The sequence below is a fragment of the Parus major genome, chromosome 1A (genome assembly GCF_001522545.3).
Source record: "Parus major isolate Abel chromosome 1A, Parus_major1.1, whole genome shotgun sequence".
NCBI classification, from domain to species: domain Eukaryota; kingdom Metazoa; phylum Chordata; class Aves; order Passeriformes; family Paridae; genus Parus; species Parus major.
The window spans coordinates 49,255,610-49,277,760 of record NC_031773.1 but is presented as its reverse complement, the minus strand read 5'-3'; the positions used below and the strand labels follow the sequence as shown (position 1 = coordinate 49,277,760).

The 22,151-nt window shown below is 48.0% G+C and overlaps 1 protein-coding gene across 2 annotated transcripts; it reads left to right on the top strand.

Moving 5' to 3' along the window:
- Window positions 1-2,459: 2,459 nt before the first annotated feature.
- CYTH4 (cytohesin 4) lies at window positions 2,460-19,893 on the top strand. Of its 2 annotated transcripts, none has more exons than XM_033514658.1 (13): window positions 2,460-2,717; window positions 8,108-8,190; window positions 10,517-10,617; window positions 10,878-10,944; window positions 13,293-13,411; window positions 13,798-13,878; window positions 14,534-14,649; window positions 15,221-15,369; window positions 16,369-16,480; window positions 16,897-16,973; window positions 17,333-17,404; window positions 18,225-18,379; window positions 18,705-19,893. In XM_033514658.1, exons 1-13 carry the CDS (start codon window positions 2,483-2,485, stop codon window positions 18,775-18,777), a joined length of 1,440 nt encoding a protein of 479 aa, XP_033370549.1. In that variant the 5' UTR covers window positions 2,460-2,482; the 3' UTR covers window positions 18,778-19,893. The 2 variants fall into 2 exon arrangements, with proteins under 2 accessions (XP_033370549.1, XP_015484927.1); XM_015629441.3 differs by having other exon boundaries at window positions 2,465-2,717; window positions 14,534-14,646.
- The last annotated feature ends 2,258 nt before the right edge of the window (window positions 19,894-22,151 follow it).

The window sequence follows — 22,151 nt, the reverse complement described above, 5'->3', positions numbered from 1 at the left end:
CCTCCCTCCCTCCCTTACTAGAACTGAAGTATTTTCTCCACCATGAGAATTAGTGGGGGGCTAGGAACCACTTACCCTGCACTTTGGAAAGAATGGGAGATGCTCTAGGGTTAGTTTATTTACGTGATCCTGTCTGTTGTGTACCCCCATGAGAAAACCTCTCACAGGTGCTTTGTTTTCATGTGACATAGACTCATGCAGTTTTTTATCAGTGCATTCAGACTCCTCTGGCTGAAATAACATAATAAAGCATTTAAAGTGCATCAAGTGTTACAAGCAAGGCTACCAGATCCAGAGGAATGCAGGTAGTGGAGGTGATCATTGAACTGAAATAGTAGCAAGGTCTCTAAACAGGGAATTCCAACAGACAGGCAGGAAAATCTTAGAGAAAGAAACATCAAGGAGCTAAAAAATGAAGGAAGTATGTGACACAGGGCCAGGTTTTGTACTCTGCTGGAGTGGCTGAAATACTTCTGCAGGGCACAGAGGCATCTATTTTGGTGTTTGCAGGTCTCTGTGGTTGGACCTGCTTACACACATGTGTAAGAGCAGCCCTGATCAAGCTGCCTGTCTATGTCTCCCACCTTTGTGGGAGTACTTTAGGCTGACATATCTGCTTGATACTGCTGAAACTATTTTTTTGTAGTAAAGGGTGAGGGAAGGAAGGGGCTGGGCTGGAGGTCCAGAACCAGCTCCAGTGAAGAAACTGGGGGATCTGGACCAGATTGTGGAGCATTGACTTCTCCTCTTATGTAGCCAGGAATATCAAGATGGAAATTTAATTTACAAAGGGTAGGATTTTAACAATTTGTGACCCAAATGCAGGCCTCTGATAGCTTTTAGGTGTGGACATTTTGTGAAATGAAGGTGTGGACAGACGTGGATGTAACAGTTTGAAATTAGTTTGCATTCAGGTAGCTCACTCCCTTCTTTTTTCACTGCCAAGTAAGCTTCTAACATCTTCCGTGTAAATATTGAAACTGGCTATAGAAAGTGAGTCTTAAATGATTGCCATCAACTCTTCCTAAAGACCACAGGTTGTGACCCTGCCTGTGTAAATTCTTTCTGGATCTCTGCCACCACTTGACATGTTTAAGGTGGGGATATCTCCTGCTCTTCCCTGAGGTTCATCAGAGCTCTTGCCCTCTCTAATAACAGCACTGAACTTACAGCATAACCACAGGTTGGAGCAAACACAGGAGACTGGGGGGAAGGGAGGGCAATCTGTGTCTCTGCTGGTGAGGCTGAATGGCCCTAGAGCAAGGGACCCTAGCCAGAGTGTTCAGGCAGGTCCTACCTTTCACATCAAGCCTTTTAAAGGACCAGTTATTCTCTCCAGAGGACTTCAGACCAGACTCAGTTAATGGGAATGTGGGAAGATAATAGCTCTTCCCTTCCTAGTGAGTCAAGGACCTTCGCTCTCACAGGACCCTCTTCTGTGTGGTGGTGAGGGTACACAGATGCAAGCTCCGACTGCACAACAAGCCACAAGGTCTTTTCTTATTTTTCTACGTGCACAATGCTCTTGGAAACTCTACCTTGCTGTCTCAGGGAGAGATGGTAAACAGAAGTCTGGCTCTGTTTTGCTGTGCTGCTCAAGGCCTGCCCCGAGTACAGCATCAGGCTGGGGAGCTGAGGATGGAGAATGCTTCAGAGGAAAGTGTTCATGGAAGGAAAGGGGCTAACCCTCTACTGCTTCAGTCCTGCCAGAGGAGACAAGAGCACTTGGGCATTACACCTGTTCTGAATTTCACCTCGAGCTATTTATTCAATCATCACTTCTTATGTCTCTAACATGGACCTCTCCTGCATGGGGATATTTTTCCCATATTGCCTACAGCACAGCTCTACCACATAAATCACACAACAACCAAAAAACAACTCAAGGGGATGTGTATGGCCTCCTGGAGCTGTGTGGAGGGCTGGGAGGAGAAACAGCACCTTTGTGCCTCACAGGAGAACAGAGCAGCACAAGTGCCTTCAAAAGTCCTGCTAAATGCCAGCTCTCACACCAACAGGAATATTGCTAAACCTGAGAGAGGACTGCATTTCTTCCTAGTTCACTCTATCCTTACAAGGTTCCACAAGAAAAACAGTTTGGAGGGGTCGGAGGAGGAGCAAGACTTAAAGTGACACTGAGCAGCCAGCGAGGCAGAAGAGTCTGATGACTTTATTCTCCCCTCCATCGACCATCCTCCAATTCTACAGTGTTCGTGCCCTGCCCCCACCCCAACCTGCTGCAGATTTAACACTTAAGAATCTTCCCTTTAACATGAAACCACTTCCCCAATCAGATGGGTTTTCTGAATCAAGAACTTCCTTTTCCCCCTCCTCTCTCCTCTGAGTATCTCAGACAAAAGCCTCTCACCACTAATTTTAGTCTCCTCAAACAGAGATTCCCAAAGAGCTGCTGGGAATGGAAATGCATTTGTGCATTTGCATTTCATTAGTAGCCAATGAGCCCTTGTTAAGTCATCGAAACATGCAGAGTTTGCTGCACTGCTGCAAGCTTGTGCCATGCGATCGGGGTGGGGAGAGGATGATGAGAGGAAGGAGGAGTCGCAGGGAAACCCGCCCCACCAAAGCTGCTGCGGTCTTGTTAGCCGGCTCCAAGTTGTTTCAGTTCTGTGAAGCATCTGAACGAGCCGAGTACAAGGAGGAAAACCACTGGTGTTGGAAATATATCGTGCTCTTCAGGATGGACCTTTGTCCTGCTGGTAAGCCTCAACCACCGTGTGCCTTTTTTGGGGAGAGGGCCGTGCACTCAGTTTGATGGAGAAGAGCACACCATGAAGTCCCAGCAGCCAGAGCGGGTGCTGCTGCTGCTGCTGGCTGGAGGAATGACGTGCTGGAAGATCCCTGGTGGTCCAGTTAATTGCTTGTCAGTGTTCAGCATTAGGCATGGGTTTCTTTTTACTTGCTCTCCTTTCGCACCGGGAGAAATTTCCCCAGGGGTTTGAATGGCCTCCGTGCTGAGAGTGTCTCCACTCTGATTCCAGCGGTGCTGGGCTGAGCTGGGAGCTGACTCCTCAGCATCCATGGTGTGTGTGACACCTGTGTGAGCGCTCGTAGGCTTTGGCTGCTCTTCCTGCAGCTCTGGCCAGCTGCTCCGTGGTGTTTCCCTACAGATCCCAGGAGCTGGCTTTGCGGAGCCTCTCGTGCGGTTGGGTATCCCATTGTGATGCCCTTGCACGGCTTTTGGTGCTGGGGCCTCCCTTGCTTATGGCCCTGTTAGAGGTGAACAACTGTGTTAGGGTTCTAGAAGCTTCAGGTGATCTACAGGTGGGCCTGCCTGGCTGTGAAATAATATCAGTGGGCAGATGTGGGTGAGGGGAAATAAACCACACCTGAGGAACTGAGAGAGACCTTAGGTTTTATTTCCTGATTTGGGAGGTGTTGGATAAAGTGGTTGGGATTCAGCAAGGAAAGGCACACCACCAGACTGATCATTTCCAGCTTCTGGCTGAGGAAGCTCTGAGTGTGTGTCTCTGCATAGCCAGCAAAGAGGGAGAGCTGAGTGGGAACAGGCTGAACAAAGGAAGGAAGAGGATCACCTTGCAATGTCTCTTCTCATTCTGCCTCTGTCCCCTCAGACTTTTGTGTATAGGTTATGGAGCACAGAGTGAAAGCAAAAAGCCCAGTTTCAACAACTGTTGTGCACTTTTTAGCTCTGAGGTGTGTAGCCAAGGAAAAGGCATGCTCAAATCACATAACAGCCTTGCTGGCCAGGGAAATTGGTGGTACCTGTAGGAGCTGAGTTCTTGCCAGCAGCTGACTGGTGTTGAATGTTGGTGAAAATGGGTCTCTTTTGATCACCCAGCCCTCACTACCTGAAAGCAACTGTGGACAAAGCTTCTGCAGGACAGACTGGGCAGGAGGAGGGATGCATCATATTTTGCTATTAATTTTGGGGTGTGCCTTCGACAGAAACTGAGGGTCTCCTGACTGGAGGTCTGACACAGTCATTCACTCAAGTTATGTGTACTGAGTTAATTTTGTCTTGAAAGTTACACATTCAAGCAATTATACTTTCAAGGAAGTATACATGCTGCAGTAGCACAGTGAGATCCTATTCAGGCACAACCTGGAGACAGGCAATGCCTGGAGAGATGTGCTGGCTCTGACCAGTGATTTTGCTCCATCCCATCCTGTCATTCCTCAACTGGGTGAGAAAGCGGGTTTGTTTGATGCTGAAGTCCCTGGGGAGCCAAGGCTGCCACCAGAAACAGTTTTCCAGTGAGCTGCAGAGTACTGAATGCATTTGGAATTGCTCAGTTGTGGCACAAGGTCAGAGGTGAGGCGTGTACACCTTTCTATGGGCGCCCTCCAACCTGGTGACATGATGGTCCTGCTTTGTACACGTCTGTTTGCAAGTAAGGCTTGATGCCTTGGGGAGGCTGCTCTCCCTGCAGTGTGTGTCCTCTTCCAGCTTCCTTCAGAACCCTCTCAGGATTGTCTGAGTGAGGCCACAGAGCTGGTGTGCCAAGCCCTTGAGATGGATGTGTGAAACACGGGAGAGCAGACTGGTACTGTGGTGTCCTGTGCTGGGGTGTGTGGGGTAGGAGCTCTAGTCAAAAGCCACGGGAAGCTATCCTGAAGGATGGGTGTAAGTTCTCACGTGGGACAACATAAATTCTTCTTCCCAGCCTTCCCACCCCCTCATAGCTGAAACGTGCAAATCAAACCTGTTGGGATTTATGTTGAATTTCTTCTGACACCAGCTGGCAGAGAACTGTGGAGTGGCTGCAGGAGGGAGACACACATGACTGGAGGGAATTGAGGACTGGCAGGCTTTCTGTCATCTCCCTGCTGCTAGACTGGTACCTGGCTGTGGAGGTGTGGTCTGTACTGGAGATGACACAGCAGCCATATTAAAAAAGAAAAGGAATCTTAGGTGAATCTCTTTTCTACCAGAGAGCCTCCTTCAGGCAGAAGCTGCCCATCAGGGTGCTCTGCCCATGTGCTGCCATGGGTGGAGGTGCCCCAGCCCGTTATCAGTGACACTGAAAGCCCTCCATTGCCTTGCAGATGGGCCTGATGAACCTCTGCTGTCCTGCCATGGGTGTGTAACACACTGCTCTGCAGCAGTGGCACAGATGCAATCATTCTTCATAACCCTCCCCTGCTGCTTCTGCAGTTCATCCTTCCAGCTCTCCTGGGTGGTCACTTCCCACTTACCTCTGTGCTTCAAAAGCCACCTCCCTATTCCTGTAATTTTCCATGGGACTGAAAGCCTTACACCTGCGTGGTTCAGCACAGCCTTTGCAATGGGAAGTGAAATCAGAAAACACAGAACTCTCTGCTGGTCACACAAGTACCCAGATGTTTGGGCAATTCTGACCTGCCCTCTGGATGGAGAGGCTGAAAGCATAAGCCACCACAACTGGAATTGAAGTGACTGTTTTGAGTGACAGCACTGAAAATACAATCCTGGTCAGTTCATGAGGAACTGGCAGGTCTTTTTATCTGGGTCTGCACTGAGAGGGGGAAACAACCTCAGGAGCAGGTGTAAGACCCACAAATGTGATGCTGATGCACTTTCCTTTCAACATTTGTTCCCTGAAAATAAATTCCAAACAACAGCCCTGGGTCTTCTCTGTAGAGGATACAAGCCATTTTTTATGTGTCTGAACAGGAAAACTTCAGTGTTGGTTGGGCTGACAGCATCTTTCTGAAGCCTGCAGGTGGTTTTGTGGTGTGTTCTTCTTCAGGGTGAAATTTCCCCTGTGCAGAGAACCCTGACCAGGGCTATGCTTCGTCTGTGTGCTGACCTAGTCCTGGAGGGAAGTAGAACTCAGGTGGTACTGAGGACTTTGACAAGGCCTGGACCATTTTCTAAAGCTACCAAATACTCAAGCTATATAGGAAACCTGACAAAGACCTTCTCTGCAGCTCAGTCTAAATTGCTCTAAAAGTTTGATCCATCCATTTTTTTCCAAACTGTGTCACCCTTTCCTACTTTTTTACCCCTTGATTCCTTCCCCTTCTCCATGACTCATTCTTTTTCTCCCCTGCCCTCCCCACACACACAATCCTTCCCACACTTTTCTCATTCTGACAAACTGGGCAGATGGGAGTTGGGGTTTTCAGATGTTCAGGAGGAAGGGGGACTGTGTTGTTTGCAGCCTTGTTGGGGGTCGTGTGGGTGAGATGGTGTCCTCTGGGAGCCTCATGACTCTTTGAGATGCTTTAGTAGACACAGAACAACTGAAGCAAAGCAACCAGCCACACCACAGAGTTTGCTGATGGGGCAGGGGAAGGCAGGGCTCCTCAGGGTTGTCCTCTTTTGTGGAAAGAAATACAGGGCAGAAGGTCTTAGTTGTAATTTGTCAAGGAGTCACCTCAGTGATTCCACAATTATAAGCCCCAACAGGAGTGAGAGAGATACAGCTGGAGAGACTGAGAGGCCAGCCTGATCTCCTGCAGACACCACAACTGCAGGATACATAAATTAAGCTAAAGGGCATGGGCACTGCTCAGAGGCACAGGGCTGACATTCAAAGGGAAGTCAGCAACCCCCCTAACAAGTACCAGAGCCACTGCATGTTTTCGATTGGTTTTCTTTGTGGTTACTTTTCATTTGTTTGTGTTTTTGTTTGCTAGGCTTCCTGCCTGCTTTGGTTTTCCCCTCACCTACAGATCTGGCTGTTGCAAGCTTTTGGATGCCTTTTTCCTTCCCTCTTGACTGGCTTCATCAATCCAAAGCTTCTTGGTGCTCTTCACAAGGGCTGCTTGTGAGGCTGCGAGGGCACGTGGGTCCTTCCCAGCCTGGCTTCATGCTGGCTCCTTGTCCAGTGCTTTACTCCCACAGACTCAGCAGCCTCTCCCCAGGGAATGCAGTGCTTGAAACCATCAGGAAGAGTGGCAGGAGAGAGGCTGCAGCCCGAGAAAAGTAACAGGAGAACACTCAGCAGATGGAAACCCAACCAGCCAGGAGGATGGGGGGAAGACGGGTCTTTCTGAGCTGTTGTGGCCATGACAGGAAAGAAGCATACTAAGATGATTGCCCTTGTCGCTTTTCCTTCTGTCTGTCACGGCTGCTTCCTTCCCTTTTTTTCTTCCACTCATATTTATAGCAGTTGTTTTTCATGTGAGATCCACACTAAGGCAATTTCCAATGCAACTGGTGCTACTTCCCCTTTTTCTGGGAAGACAGGAGGCCCAGGGAATTTTGTCTTATGAAACAGTGGAGCAGGGCATCCAGTGACTTGACCTGGCTTCCTGGGAAGATTTATCTTGCAGTGTTTAGGTGCAGCAAGGACCCTGCCTGCAAGTTCACCAGTGCTCTCAGCCTTCTGCAAGCTCTGCTTTTTTCCTGGGGCCTCACCTTCTGCTTTGTCTCCTCTCTAGGGCTGCAGCCTTCTCCTTCTCCTTACTGAAGAAGCTATGTTTCTCCTGGATTATATTTAGCAGCAGCACTGTCACCCCAATTTTTTTAGGTCTTTTATGAATCATATTGTGGTTGCCTTGGCTTTGCTGCTATTTGTTTAAGTTCCTGTACATTACAAGGAAGCTTACTCATAATTTCTGCATTTTCTGCTGTTCACAGAACAACAGCTGCCCAAAGACATTTTTCAGCAAGGCTTTCATCCCCCAGATCCTGCCCTCCTACTTGAAAAATCTCGGCTTTCTCTCTGAAACCATTTCTGACTCTAGCTGTGGCCAATCAACTCATGAAGCCAGTGGTTTTATTGGAAGGTTTGGATGTAGATGAAGTATTTAGGTCATAGATTTTTCAGTACCTAAGGATGACTGACATACCAACCACCAGAGAGCATTTAATGGGACCTCTTCACCATGCTCAGGGCGAGCAGAATTGGCTGAATAGGCAGTGGGTGTCTGCAGGGTTAGCTGAGAGGGCTGTGCAGAGCCTCTGGCTGCAAGGAGAGGGGGTATGGTCTGTGCTGCACACTCTGGACTGAGAACCATTTGCAAGGCAAAAGTGAGGTGCAGTGGTTGCAACAGCAGGGAGCAGAGATGCTGAAACACAGAAATCAGAGTTGTTGTGGCATGACCCTAGGAGAAGTTAAGTGCTGAGAGGTTGGGCAGCTTTTTCCATGATACGTCGGTCGTGGTAGAGTTTTCACAGGAATCTTTATTCTTTCAGAATCGACTGGCTTGAGTGGGGCTGAAGAGGCTGAAATAGAGACAATCAGGAAGCACAAGCAGGAGCTTTTGGATGACATTAAGGTAAGGAACATCCTGACCCTTGTGTCTGCCTAACCTTCTCAAATCTGATTCACCAAGGAGCATCTTTGCATAACAGTCCAGGCCATGCAGAAGTGCTCTTGCACTGGAGACATTTTCTCTGTCACGATCCAACTTGAGTTTTAAACTTCAGGCTGCCCTGGCCTGTTTGCTACCAGGGTACATCCAGCCTGTGGTACTCTCTGCTGCAGGAGCCATCAGCTGCCCTGATGGGATATTTGAAAAAGGCTTGGTCAGATTATGAGCAATGTTGAGCTGGGATTGCATGTATTTAGGATTAAAGAAATGCCTTCACTAAGTTGTACTGGCTCATGATTCTTTATAATTACTGATTACCTGCTAATGGCATATCAGTCCTAGTTACCTGCAGCATCCCCCTGTGTTTATCAAACTTTTGTTTGCTTTGTGGACCTCTAACATGCATGAAGGATCCTGTCTCTTCTAAGAGGTCTCATGGCAGAACCTTCCACACAAGTTTCTGTGGCTGAACTTGCTTTTCTTCTTTCCTTTTAGCAGACTCAACCATTTCTCCAGTAGCTCCTAAAATGTCTGAAAATAACAGATTCAAAATCAGTCACTAAGACTGCATCACAGTCCTGCATGGTGCAGTGCCCTTTCTATTCCATTCTGCCTCCACCATGAAATGTGGTTTCCCGTTTGAGAGAGCTTATAGCACTGAATCATTGGGCTTGGACTGATTTTTCCACAACATGAAGCTGTCCAGATGCCTAGGGAATAGCTGCAATATTTCCTGGCATAGAGTAAAGGATTAAGCCAATCTACAAATTACTTTTTAGGCTTCCAGACCTCCTCTCTCTGCTGCAAACCAGAATGGTCTCTTGTCCCCCCTTGCAAAACAGATTATGAATGTGCGTGCCTGGGATTTGCTTGTGCGCGGTTTGTCTCTCTTCAGTTTCCAGAACAGGCGATGGGCACTGTAGGAGCAGGATACTTGAACAGGAATACTACATTTTTTTGTCCACTATGGACAGAGAAAGGTTGCTAGACTGCACAAACCCATGTTTTAAAACCCAAAGCCATTAAGCAATGGGGTACACAGTGTCCAGTGGAGTGAGTTTAGGTGAAAAGAGTGCCGTGGAACAAGAGACATTTTACCCAGGGGATTTTTTTCAGAACGTATCTATCAGTACCTTAAACACACTTGGGGATGTATCTGGGGGAAAGGGAGGGAGGAGAAGAGAGGATGAATCTTGGCTTGCAAGAAACACTGCTAAAAGTGAGCAGTAAATAAAATAACAAAATAGATAATAATTTGAAAGTCATGAGCTGAGATCATGGATATGTTACATTTGGGCAACACCTAAAACTTAGTAAAGAACACTCACAGCTCTGGGGACCAATGGAGCACAACCGAAGGTGGCCAGAACAAAACTGAAACACAGAAGCTCTTTTAAATTATGGAGTATTGCAGAAATTCAATTTCTCTATCTGATTATGTGCTCCATCCACATCCTCATTCCTTGATGAAAAAGTATCTGTCATAAAAAAACCCTTCTGCCTGTTCTGGTTGGTATGGGGAAGAATTTGGGTGATTCCTGGAAGACAACTGTGATGCACTTTGGCTTTGAGGTGGAACATAACTGCAGGATGGAAGCAACAAGATATAGACACCGTCATTTCCATGGTAACACAGAACATCCAGCCAAGGCAGCCATGGTCTGTCATGGGACTAAAGGAAAGTGAATTCCACAATTGATTTTTTAAAATCTGGCAGTAATTACTTTACCTTTACTCCTCCTCTCTCTTTTTTTTTTTTTTTTTTTTTTCCCACCTGAAGAGTTATCTGCTCAATGGTATTTAAATGGCAGGTACATTAAAATTTTTGTGTTTCACAATACAGCCACATTGTGGGCTCATATTGATGTCACAGTTACCAGTTCCACTTCTCCTTTCCTGGATGTGTAGCAGGGCTATGCAAAATAAAAGCTCAAGAGGAATGGGCACAATGGAAGGATTCTTGCATCTGACATAGTTTGAGGAACTGAAATCAACAGTGGGGTGAGTTCTCTGACACTCGCCACACCGATTAAGGTTGATTTTTCCAGTCTTGATTCACAATAGGCATAAGAACATCCTTCTTTCCCTCTTTCCAGTTGTTTTCATCTGGACTCCAGCAGGGTCATTCCAGAGCAGTGCCCATTTCACAGGCATCCTTGGTGGTCATGACCACCTGACCTGTCCTTTTCCTATGACTGAGGGAAGAAGTAAGACATGCTCTTATGCTTCCTTACAGCGTCTGCTGTTTTTCCCTCCATTTGCCATCATCTTCCTGATACTTCTTTTGCAGAAGCTGAAGGAGGAGATTGCAGAGGTATTTGCAGAGATTGAGCGTTTCCAACAGGCAGAGGAGAAGCAAGAGGCAGACAACAATCCTGGAGAGCAGACCAGGCAAGTGGAATGAATATTCCTTTGCTTACAAAGTCTCTTTTTAAGTTGAGAAAACAAGAACACTGATGGCACTCAGTTCCCAACAAAGGCAGGAAAATGAGGCCAGGAGGGAAATGGGCAGGGAAACGAGGCCCTTCTATCCTATTTCTCATTATTTCTTGATAGTCAGGCACCTGTCCTTGAGATACCTCACCTTGTGAGTGAAATGACGTGGTCCTTTATTCTAAGTTTGTCTTTTCGTTCTTTTTTTGTGTTTGCAGCAAGCTGTCACAGAGGGATAAAGTTCTGTCCCTGGGCCGGAAGAAATTCAACATGGATCCTGAAAAGGTAGGATCTGTTCATTTCACCTATGAGGATAAAGCTGGGAGGAAGAGGCTCTGCTGGCTGCTGTTCCAGTTGCAGCCACTGATGTCAAAGGAACCGTGGCAGGGGACTGTGGGGATGGGTTCCTGCCTTGCTGAGGCCCCTGTTGGGAGCAGCCTCCAGCCTGCCCCTGACTGAGGTCTTCTGATATGATCAAGCTGTGTTGCCTCCCCCCATCATGGGCTTAGAGGCCACGCCATACAGTTCAACCCAAACCTAAGAGAAGTAAAACAAGGATGGTTTAACGCTGCCAGCATGCTATGAGAGCCAAATTTCCTTCAGCACAGCCCTTCTTGACTGTGAGAGGCTAGGAGCTTGCTATAGTGTGATAGAGGAGGATGAACTAAAAAGAAGGTGAGAAGTTTTGAGAGCGTGTCAGGTTCCTTGGCTCATTCTGAACAGAAGAGGACAGGATGCCTCTGTCATTTGTTTGTCATTTGTCAATGTCATGGAAACATTTTTGGTTGAACTGTGGAGTAAACACAGCTTTCCCACTTTCTGGGGCTCTGACCAGTGGTGTCAAGACTCCATAGCCTTGAGCTCTCTGCAGAAAGCTCTAAAACCATCGCGATTAAGTAGAGAAGATGTGAGAGAGACAGTTCCCTCTTCCTTCCTCCTCGCTGGCAGAACACTTTTTTGAGCTCTTCAAGGAAAACCACAAAGCTGTGATCAAACGATAGCTGATCATCAGCTCTCCACCACAGCTAACATATCATCAGGTGGCTGCAGCTCTGCATGACAGCTTTTCATGCCTCCTCTGTGCCCTGCTGAGAGCGTCAAGATGCCCTCCCCAGTGTCCACACCCCAGCTGGAGTGTTTGCCAGTCCCCTGGACATCCCTCTGCCAGTGGGAGCTGTCTCAGAGCAGTGATGTACTTACAGCCTGTGTGAGAGGTGCTTTTATTTTGCCTTTCTGTCTGACCTTGCTTTGAAGCCCTTGAGGCATCTCTCTCTCTCTCTGCCATGCTGTGCAGGAATACTCAAACTAATTCTAACCCTAAAGCAGTTTAGCTTTAGGAGTTCAATGCCAGTCAGACTGGTCAAAATGTTATATACTGTGTGCCCATATAATGCAGATCTCTGATTATTGCCTCCCTCCTGCTACATGCCATACAGTAGGAGGTGCTGCAATGCAAGGAAACTTCTTTGCCCCTCTTATTTTTGCTGCCTCACCTTTCTAAGGTTGCACTCCATCCATGCAATGCTGATACTTATAAATGAGTTCCTATCTCCATGGAAAGCTCCTGAGGCTAGGGGAAGTAAACGTTAGGAATCTGGCTGATAAAAACCTTTGGGGAGAAATATTTTCTTCTGGAAAATATGGCCCAATCATCACTGCAATGCTTTTCAAAATTAAATTGATCTCCCTGAAAATCCATCTGAGGAAAAAGAAAGTAAAATAGAGTGGAAAAAAAATCTCACCAAAATTTTGATTTCTTCTTTTAAGACTGCTTTTTCTTTGGGGCATTTTAAAAATAGTTTCATATATATTACAAGGGAAAGTGAAATAAATATATTGAAGTAGAACATTTTGATGGATCTAAAACAATTTTCATTCTGTTATTGGATATTGCAGGGAGAATTGCATATGATCTGGAGAACTGCAGCATTGTTAGATATTGTCAAGAATCTTTTGAAAAAAGCCTCAGCTTTTTCTCTGACTTTAAAAATCATTAAATTCTCTCTAAAATAGGATATTGACTCTTTGCACAACCCAACTCACAACCTCTATATTCCTTTAAAAGCATATTCCATCCTTATTGTGTAGGAGGGATGGAGCTGAAAAGATTGCAGACTTCTCTGTTCTGTGGCATAGAAGAAAAATCTAGGAAAAAATTGTTTCAAGTTCTCTCAAGCCCATATTTTTGTCTGAGTACATTTTTTTTTTATTATGCCTCCTTTTAAACAAACAATTTTTCTTTTAAGTTAAGTTAATTTAGGAAAAATAAAAAAGACATTTAGGAACAGAACACCATGACATTTTGATTGAAAATATTAAAATTTATTATTTTGACTTTTCCTTTTTGGACTTTAAATCTGCATTGCCCTATTTTGTTTGTTTGAGTTTCCATCCCAGTGAAACATTTATCCAAATCTAGGAATGAAATGAGAATGGGACTGACAACCCATAGTGGATGGAGAGGGATTGAATAAAGATGAGACCATGGCTGTGGTCTCCCGTAAAGGGGCTGGGGAGCAACAAAGGAGCAGGTCCATCAAAGCTAATGAAGGCTGATATCAGAGCGTTGGGATTCTACTTTCTCATTAGACCACAGGGCTGTTCTACTTCCCTGTCTTGCTTCTCCTTCCCAGGGGATCCAGTACCTGATCGAGCACCAGGTATTGTCCTCAGACCTGCAGGAGATCGCCAGCTTCCTCCACAAGGGTGAAGGCCTGAACAAGACAGCCATTGGGGATTACCTGGGTGGGAGGTGAGTAACCCAGCAGGAGGAGACCCCTTGGTGCCCTGTCCTGCCTGGCCCCTCTGAACTATCCGTTTTGGATGACCTGTGGCGGACCTCATCCAGGTGCCAAGACTGAACATATCTCCAACCACAGCGGGCTGGGTGGGCAGAACAGCCCTGGGAGGGTCTTTGGAGTGTGTCTGAGGCTGGCTGTATGGCATCATACATATACACATACATACATACATATATGGGATCAGTCATCCCCGACTGCAGTGTGCGCCTTGGCTTCTTCATGGTCAGAGTGGAAGTGAGACTGGCATGGAGCCAGGTGCATGTTGTCACAGCAAGGAGCATCCAGACTGAGCAGGGTCAAAGCTCTCTTCTGACCTTTTCCCTCTATCCTCTCCCAGGGACCCCACCAACATTCAGATCCTCCAGGCCTTTGTGGCGTGTCACCAGTTTGCCAACCTCAACCTGGTGCAGGCGCTGAGGTGAGTGGGTGTGCTGGGGCAGGGGACAGTGCTGGAACCTGCTCAGCCACCGGGTCTTACCAGCCTGGAAGGTCAGGAAGTCCTCTTGGGCTGAAACGGGAGCTTCCCAAGGCCCTGCTGTGTGTGTTGGCTCCAGGGCTGTTACTCTGTGAGGTGTCAACAATTTCTCAGGGGGGTGGGAGACATTTCTATGGCCCCCTGATTGGATTGCCCACGTGAAGAAAAGAGGTTACTGTAGTTTCAGTGTCTGGGGGAATGAAAAAAGTTATTTTTGGCAGCAGGAAACATCTGTCCTCAGTGCCCATTACCTCAATAACGAAGTCACTCTGTTTTAGGGCACCTTGCTTTATTACAGGCCACCTCCTGGCAGGAGTCTTTCTCCCAAGCTCCCTGCTGCCTTGCAGGGCTCTCATTAGGGAAGCAGAGCTGTGATTTCTGGGAGGCTTAGCTCTACTTCCTTCATTTAGGGTATTTGAGGCTGCTGTATCCAGGCAGTTTCTAGAGAGTAGCAGAGCTCCTGCTCCATGCCCTGCGTTGTCTCCCCAGTGCAATGGGATGACTTCTCTTATCTTCATGGTGTTGCATGGGTTGAGGGGAGGCCTCCACGTCCCTTGGGCCCAATCTGACTGCTGCTCTCACCCCCTGTTCCCGACAGACAGTTTCTCTGGAGCTTCCGGCTGCCTGGGGAGGCGCAGAAGATTGACCGGATGATGGAGGCCTTCGCCAACTGGTACTGCAAGTGTAACCCGGGAGTGTTCCAGTCCACAGGTAGTTCTGGGGACTCTGAGTAGTGTGGGCCTGTAAAGCTGAGCTGTCTGTTTGCTAGGGAGAGGAGCCTTCCTTCTCCATTCACAAAGCACAGGCAGCATCACTTGGAAGTGTGTTTCCCCTTAAGCTAAAGGAGGCAGCCCAGTTCCTGTGAAGCTTTTCATTAAACTGAGCATCTTCAGTCCTCCTTTTGCTGCTGTGCTCTAGGCCCTCCCGATGGGCAACAGACTGGAGAAGGGCTCCCAGCTCCACATGAGGTGTTACCTCATCACAGCAGGGATAGCACTGACAGATGTAGATGTAGCTCTGCAGAAACTTTCCTGCTGGCAGAGCCAGCAGTTGTTAGACTGCAGCTGCTCAACTTGCCCCATTATCCTGAGGGCATGGAATTACCTCCATCATAGGAAATCCGCTGTGTCCCTTCTTCTCCTAGCAGAGGGAATATCCCCTTTATTCTCCTACAAATGGGAGGATGACTCTTCTTCAGTGACTAGAAACCAAGCCACCTGTGGTGTACATTGATCTGCCCTCTAAGACAAGTGCCACCCATCCTGATTTTCTTTCTTGTTGCTAGATACCTGTTATGTACTCTCCTTCTCTATCATCATGCTTAACACCAGCCTGCACAACCCCAATGTGAAAGACAAACCCCATTTTGAAAGGTTTGTGTCCATCAACAGAGGCATTGACAATGGAGGGGACCTCCCAGAAGAGCTTTTAAAGGTAAGAAGAATTCCCATTTTCTCATCCCCTGGGGTCCACTGAAAAGCAGAGATGCAGAGACAGGGGATGCATCCATTAGTAAAGCTTCATTTTCCCAAAGGCTCAGCCTGCAGGGGACCTGCCCTGTGAGGTAAAGTGGAGGTGGGCAGCCTGCCTGTATGTGTCTGCCTTCACCCACACAGCCTGGGCAGAATAACTTCTGTCTTGTGTCAAAGGGGATGCCTGCACCCCACACCTGGGTTTGCTGAGTAGCATCCCCTCAGGGTAGAGGCTTTAGATCTTTCTCCAGAGTGTCACTTCTTTCAGGCAATTTGAGGAAAGTTGCAGGAGCCTGTAGTCTCTTTTTTTTTTTTTTTCCTTGCCTTGGATTTGTGTAATAAATGATGGCAAATACAATGATGTGAACAACATTTCAGTATCCTTTGGAAGCCAGTAACCTGCCTCCCTGTCACTCTGCTCTTACGAATGTCAGCCTTTGTGCCCCTCAGTGCCAAAGCTTTGGCTCTGTGAAATGTGCCTCCTTGTGGCCATGTAGCTCTACGTGCTGGTCTCCACATTCCACTTCCCGGCAGCGTTTGGCACCACCAACCCGGGCTCTAAATGGGGCTGCATCTCTGCCGTGCTGAGTCCCATCCTAGTGCCTTAATACTACCCACAGCACTTGTGACATGCTGGGCTTGGTCACTGCAGCTTGCCTTGCTATGAGAGCACCATTTTATGGCTGCAGTTTTCCAAACTGAGAGCCTTTTTATGACACAAGAAGCAGAAGAGAGCTGGTGACCCCCCTGGAGACCCTGTGAGGTGCAGACTGGGGACTACTTACCTCAGTGCTCATCGTGTGTGCTCTCCTGCCCTTCACCCAACTTCCCTTGTGAAAACAAAGTGATGGGCCAGATGGACCTAGGATAGTTGTGTACAAGCTTTGTCAGAAATCAATCTTTCTTCCTTTCTTTCTCTCTGTTTCTCTCTCTCTCCTTCCCCACCAATGCTGGGGGGCAGAATCTATTTGAGAGCATAAAGAACGAGCCGTTCTCCATACCAGAGGACGATGGCAACGATCTCACCCACACTTTCTTCAACCCTAACCGTGAAGGCTGGCTGCTGAAGCTAGGTAAGGGGGAAGACTCCTCTAGCTCCTCTGACCTCCCTGTTTGCCTACCTCCCACCGCGAATCTCCCCTGGGAACCTGCCATCATCTCCGCTGTCCTTCGCTCCTGTCTGCTGCGGTGGGCTGAGGCTGACACCTGCTGTTGAAACTGGATGTCTGCTCCCTTGTCCCAGCTCCTGCAGGCTCTGCTCAAAAAGAGACTCAAAAACATATCCTTCCCCATTCCTAGCCCCATCAGAAAAATACTGGCTCCGTGTGTGTGTCTATCACATGGCATCGCATCAGTGCTACCCATGGTGTCTCCTTGGGGCTCACCTACAGGGAGAGCTGGGAGGGTGTGACTGTGTGTGCATGGCTGGAGCTTGGGGGAAGGATGGAAAAATGTGTGACTAATGGCTTCTGAACCTCACTGCCTCTAGGAGGACGTGTAAAAACCTGGAAACGCCGCTGGTTCATTCTGACCGATAACTGCCTGTATTACTTTGAATATACCACGGTAAAGGCTTCACTCATGGTTGGGAAACTGTTCTGCGTGGTTTTGGGCCTCTGAGGGGCCAGGGAGGAGCAGAGGGTAGGAGGCAAGTCTCCCCCTTTTACCCCGTGCTCCCAGACTGATCTCACACCTCCACTCTCTCCTGTGCTCTTTGCTCACCTCCTGTCTGGAGGAGGAGAGGGGCTGGACACAGCAGCTGTGGTCTCCTCTTGACTAAACTCCCCATTGTGTCAATGGAAGGGATCTCCTGAGGCATTACTCTGCCCTTGTCACCTCCACACAGGGGAAATTAGAGAGGTTCTAAACAGTGGCATAGATTTGGGGAGCATGTTGGGTGTTAATTCATGTTTCCCTTCCTTCAGGACAAAGAGCCTCTGGGTATTATCCCTCTGGAGAATCTGTCAGTCCGGAAGGTGGATGATCCCAAAAAGCCAGTAAGTGTCCGCTGGTTGGCACTCTGCCAACACAGGCTATGAGATGGTTGGAGGGAAGAGAAGATGGCACACAAATTATTCCTACTCTACACAAATTGCTCCTACTGTACTTGCTTCTCAGAGGGCAAGTGCCGCTGCAAACTGCCTTGTACTGCCATCTAAACATGGCTGTGCTTTTAATTTACATATTTGGTGTGAGTAGAGAGCTGTTCTTTGGCTGACTGCATTGCATGTTTTCACATGTGTACTTGTGTGTAGGGGGGCAGAGATGAATGCACACAGCTGACTTCCCACTTATTTTGCACCAGGAGATGTGGTTTTAATTTATCTCCTTGGGACTCTCCATAATGAGTTACAGCACATGTAGACTAAACAGAACTGTTGGTGCTAGGGAACTTGCCCAGGAAGTGACACATTTCTTCTGTGTGTCTTTTGTGGATACCCACTCTTTGATGTGTCATGGCTCTGGGAAAAGTGCCTTCTATCTGTGTGGTAGGCAGAAAAGAGGATGTTGCATCTTCTTAAAAAGGGGAGGGATTTGCATGAGTGGAGCTGAGTGACAGATCCTAGAAGGTGTGTTTTGGTAAGTGGTGACGCTCCATCTCTCCATAAAGCCTGTTTTAGTGTGCAATCCTTCACAGGAGGGGTGTATTTACTTAAGAAGGAAGGTCATCTAACTCATAAGGAGATTTTTGGGGAGGGAAAACACAGGGTCTGTTGCATTTCGGACACTCCTCCCTGTTACCCATGGTTGAAGGCAGCAGTCTCCCTGGTCTCCCCTGTCTTATCCTACTGCTCCATTTTGTTTCCTTTCTGACAGAACTGCTTTGAACTCTTCAATCCCAACTGCAAAGGGCAGAAGATCAAAGCCTGCAAAACAGATGGGGATGGGAAGGTGGTTGAAGGCAAGCATCAGTCCTACAAGATCTCAGCAGCCACTCCAGCAGAGCGTGATGAGTGGATTGAGGCAATACGGTGAGGAGAACTTGAGGCCTGAATAGTCTTTTTTCAGCCCCAGGGACAAATGGTCACACAGTTTATTTGGCTATCAAAGCTTGAAAAGGGAGTGGGGGTGGAAAGAAATGTTTAAAGTCCAATAGCTATGGTACCCCTTGACTTTGAAGAGTTTCGAGGTCCCTTCTGGAGAATCTCTAGCCACAGCTAAATTCTCTGCTGTGAGTCTGCAGATCTCCAGTGCTACGTTTTGATAAGTGGTATCCCTACAAGCTCAGTTAGTTTGTCTGTGCTGCTCTGCATCATTAAATCTCTTACTTTTGCCCACATTTCCTCTACTTTCCAGGACCAGCATCACACAGGATCCTTTCTATGATTTGGTCTCTGCTCGTAAGAAAAAGATTGCCAGCAAAAACTGAACCATGACCTGGTCACCGGCGTCAGAAAGGTGTAGGTTACTGGACAACTTCCCTCTCACACTGGGCTCTTCCAGTGAAGAAATTTGGGAGCTAAGGTTCCCTCTGCCTCCCACTTAGCAGGCAGATGACTGACAGGACATCTTACCCTCTTTGCTTCTTCCCCTTCCAAGCTGAAGGCAGAGGCGCAGGGTGCGATCCACTGAGGACTGTCAGAGCCATGGGCGTGGGGTTGCCTATGTCTGAACATAAAGGCTCAACAGCAACTGGCCTTTGAGTTCTCCCACGTAGGCCCAGAGATGTGGGACAGGATCTGAGAGGAGGCAGGAATGTCTGCACAGTGTCTCCAGCCCCTCCTGTTGTCACACCAGGCCGGGGTATTTTTCTGTGAGGGACCGTGTAGATTCTCTTGGAGCAGCTGAGCACGGTCCAGTCAGTTGCAGAGCAGAAAGTCCCCAGTGGTTTCTCTTCCATGAACAGATGTGTAGTGGTTGTGGGGTGGAGGCCACTGATACTTAGAAATTCACTGTGAAGCCAGAGGTCAAGGTAAGGTAAGAAGCCCTCAGTTCAGAAGAAATCCCTCTCTCCCCTTTCCTAAAAGTCTGTAGTGAGGAGTGTAGTCCTGGGAAGTCCCTGCTCTATAACTGAGTCAGAAATTTTAAAACGTTAAAGATACTGGATCCCTATTCAATGTAAGGCCTAACTGAGCATAGAGATGCTGTGGGACCAGGAAAACATCTCTGGGTGTTTTGTCTCTCTTTTTTGAGACTCATGGCCCAGCACAGATTTCTTTAAGGAAGAAACCCAAACACTAGCACTCCTTCTGGCCGATGGGTCCCCAACAAATGTTGGTTCCTTGAGCAGCTCAGAGGTCTGGGTTTTGTATCTGAAAGTTTTGAAAGTGTTTGAAAGTCAGACAGCATGAAAAAATGGAGGTACATATATCTCCCTGCCAGCACACACACACACATGCACACACACAGGCATCCATTCCCATCTTCATACAGTGCTATCATCTGGAGTCTGGGGGTTTTGTCTCTTGTGTAAAGAGAGAAATAAAAGTGCTTAAAACAGGCCCCAGACTCAGGGTAATGTGATCATTTTAGTGATAAAGTCAGAGGATGTGAGATTATCATGTTCCTGTGCCCAGCAGAGCAGCCTGAGCACCGCTGCAGTCTCTTGACTTGTTCCTTCCTGCAGAGGGCTGTATCTACCAGGCAATCTGCAGCAGGGCCAGCACAGCCCCATTATTCATTCTGGTTCTTTTCGCCAAGCCACAGGAATGTTGAATTAATTTCGAGAGGCAGGGAGCGTATCTCAGAGCTGAAGCACGCGCTCACCCCGGAGAAGGAACGTGAAGGTTTTCTTCTGCTCATGCCTGCAAATGTCTCCTGCTCTGAATCTCTGTTACTGATGTGATAGAGAGTGAGTTTGCTGCCCAGTGCTCTGGAGCACGCGTGCTTGCACACACACATTCACTCCTGCTTCGGGTTCAGTGCAGAGAGGCAGGCTCATGTCCAGAGGTGGAAGAGAAGTCAGAATATGCCCCCTTACCTTGGCAACGTCTCCCATATATGTGAGAGAAATACAAATATGCATTTGGTTGGTGAGAGATGCCCCAGAGCCTAGGATAGGGGTGGGAAATGTCTGTTCTGGTGCTTCTCAGGCATATACTCTGTGTGACAAAAGCCATCAAAATGTAGTTTGGAGTCTCTATTCTATCCATAGTCTGGGGTTGGGTGAGGGAATCCAGGCTAAGCCCTCCCTACAGTTTACCGGGATCATTCCTATGACAGCAGGGTCTATCCAAGCTGTTCCCCATTCCTCCTCATCCCCAACCCTTCTAATTCTCTTCAGGCTGCAAATGTCCTTTCTTTTCCATTCTTCCCCTAGATACCCACACACTGCAGAGAAAAATCACTCCCAGCGGGGACAGGGTGGCAAGTACAACTTTGGAGAGGCAAAGCAATGCACAGAGACAGGCAATTGTGTAATTTCCATCCATCAAACTAACCACAAGAGTCAGGAAGGGCTGGACCATGTTTCATCTCTCCTAGAAACTGAGGCAGGGAGACAGAGAGTAAATTTGAGTTTCCATTGCCTTTCCTTAGCTCCAGCAGAGAAAATGCATTTCTAATCTCTTTGCTATGCGGTGCCCCAGTCTCCTCAGTGCCATGAACACAGTGGCACGTGGTGTTGCCCACCAGCAATGCAACACGTGCTCTCTCTGGGTGGTGTCCTGACCTCATGCCTGCTGAGTACCCACGTGCTTGGTATTGGCCTGGGTGTCTCAGGACAGCTCTCTAAAACTGAGCCCCACTCGTGTCTGGGTGCTTTGACAGGCTCTCTTGGAACCCCTTAGAAATTTGTGAGAGGAAGGACTTGTGCAACTCGGGTGGCATCACCAGGGAACGTGTTGCTGGCCACCATCACACGCTCTCTATGCTGAGGGCAGCTGCAGCAGCTCACACAGGTACAGACACACGGACACACGGACACACACACAGGCCCCCAGGTGCTCAGTCTGACAGATTGGATGGTAAAGGTATTTCTCCTTCTCATAGGCAGCAAGTGGGGCTCACACAGACATACATGCAGAAGACTGACACTTATTCCCTGCCTGCCTAAGGATTCCTGCACACACCCTGACGTTCTTTTTCATAATAAATGTCCATCTATTTTCATAAAAGGGCTGGGAGGAGAACACTGCAGATGTGTGAAATAGACCACATCGCTGCATCCTGCCTCCTCCCCACTCCTTCCCGTCCTTCTATCCCCTGTTTATCAGCTCCTTTTTGGAAGGCTGATACATTCTAAAAAGGCATTCTAGAAATTGTTTGCATCGACAGAGACAGAGCAGCTGTGAGGAGAGCCAGCAGCCTCATGCACTACAGCTTAGGTAGAGAAAATGTCTGTGAGGTGGAGGGGTAGGACAGGGTACAAATGGAGGCACACTGAACTGAATTATGGATTGAGAGTGATCAAAGCACATCAGTTGAGCCTGTCCTTTGCCAGGGGCTGAATGCTCTTGGTGATGGGGGCTCAGGAGCAAATGGAGGCAGGACTCTGCATCCCAGTTGGCCGGGATGGTGCACAGTGGCAAAGTGAGAGCACCCACTGGGAGACACTATTCCTGTCAGGCCTCAAACTGCTCAGCTGTGTGTCACACAGCCTTCAGCATGACAGGAAAATCAAGGAGCTGTTTTCTGTCAGCTAAACAGGGTTATGTGTACCAGGACTGCCAGCCTTCTAACTCCCTCTGTGTGAGCACTTGTGTCTCACCCCTCCAGAGCAGTGCACAGATTGACACCATGAGGGGACAACGGTCTCGTCAGCTCATACCATAAATCCATAGGAATGGAAGGTTATCACAGTGG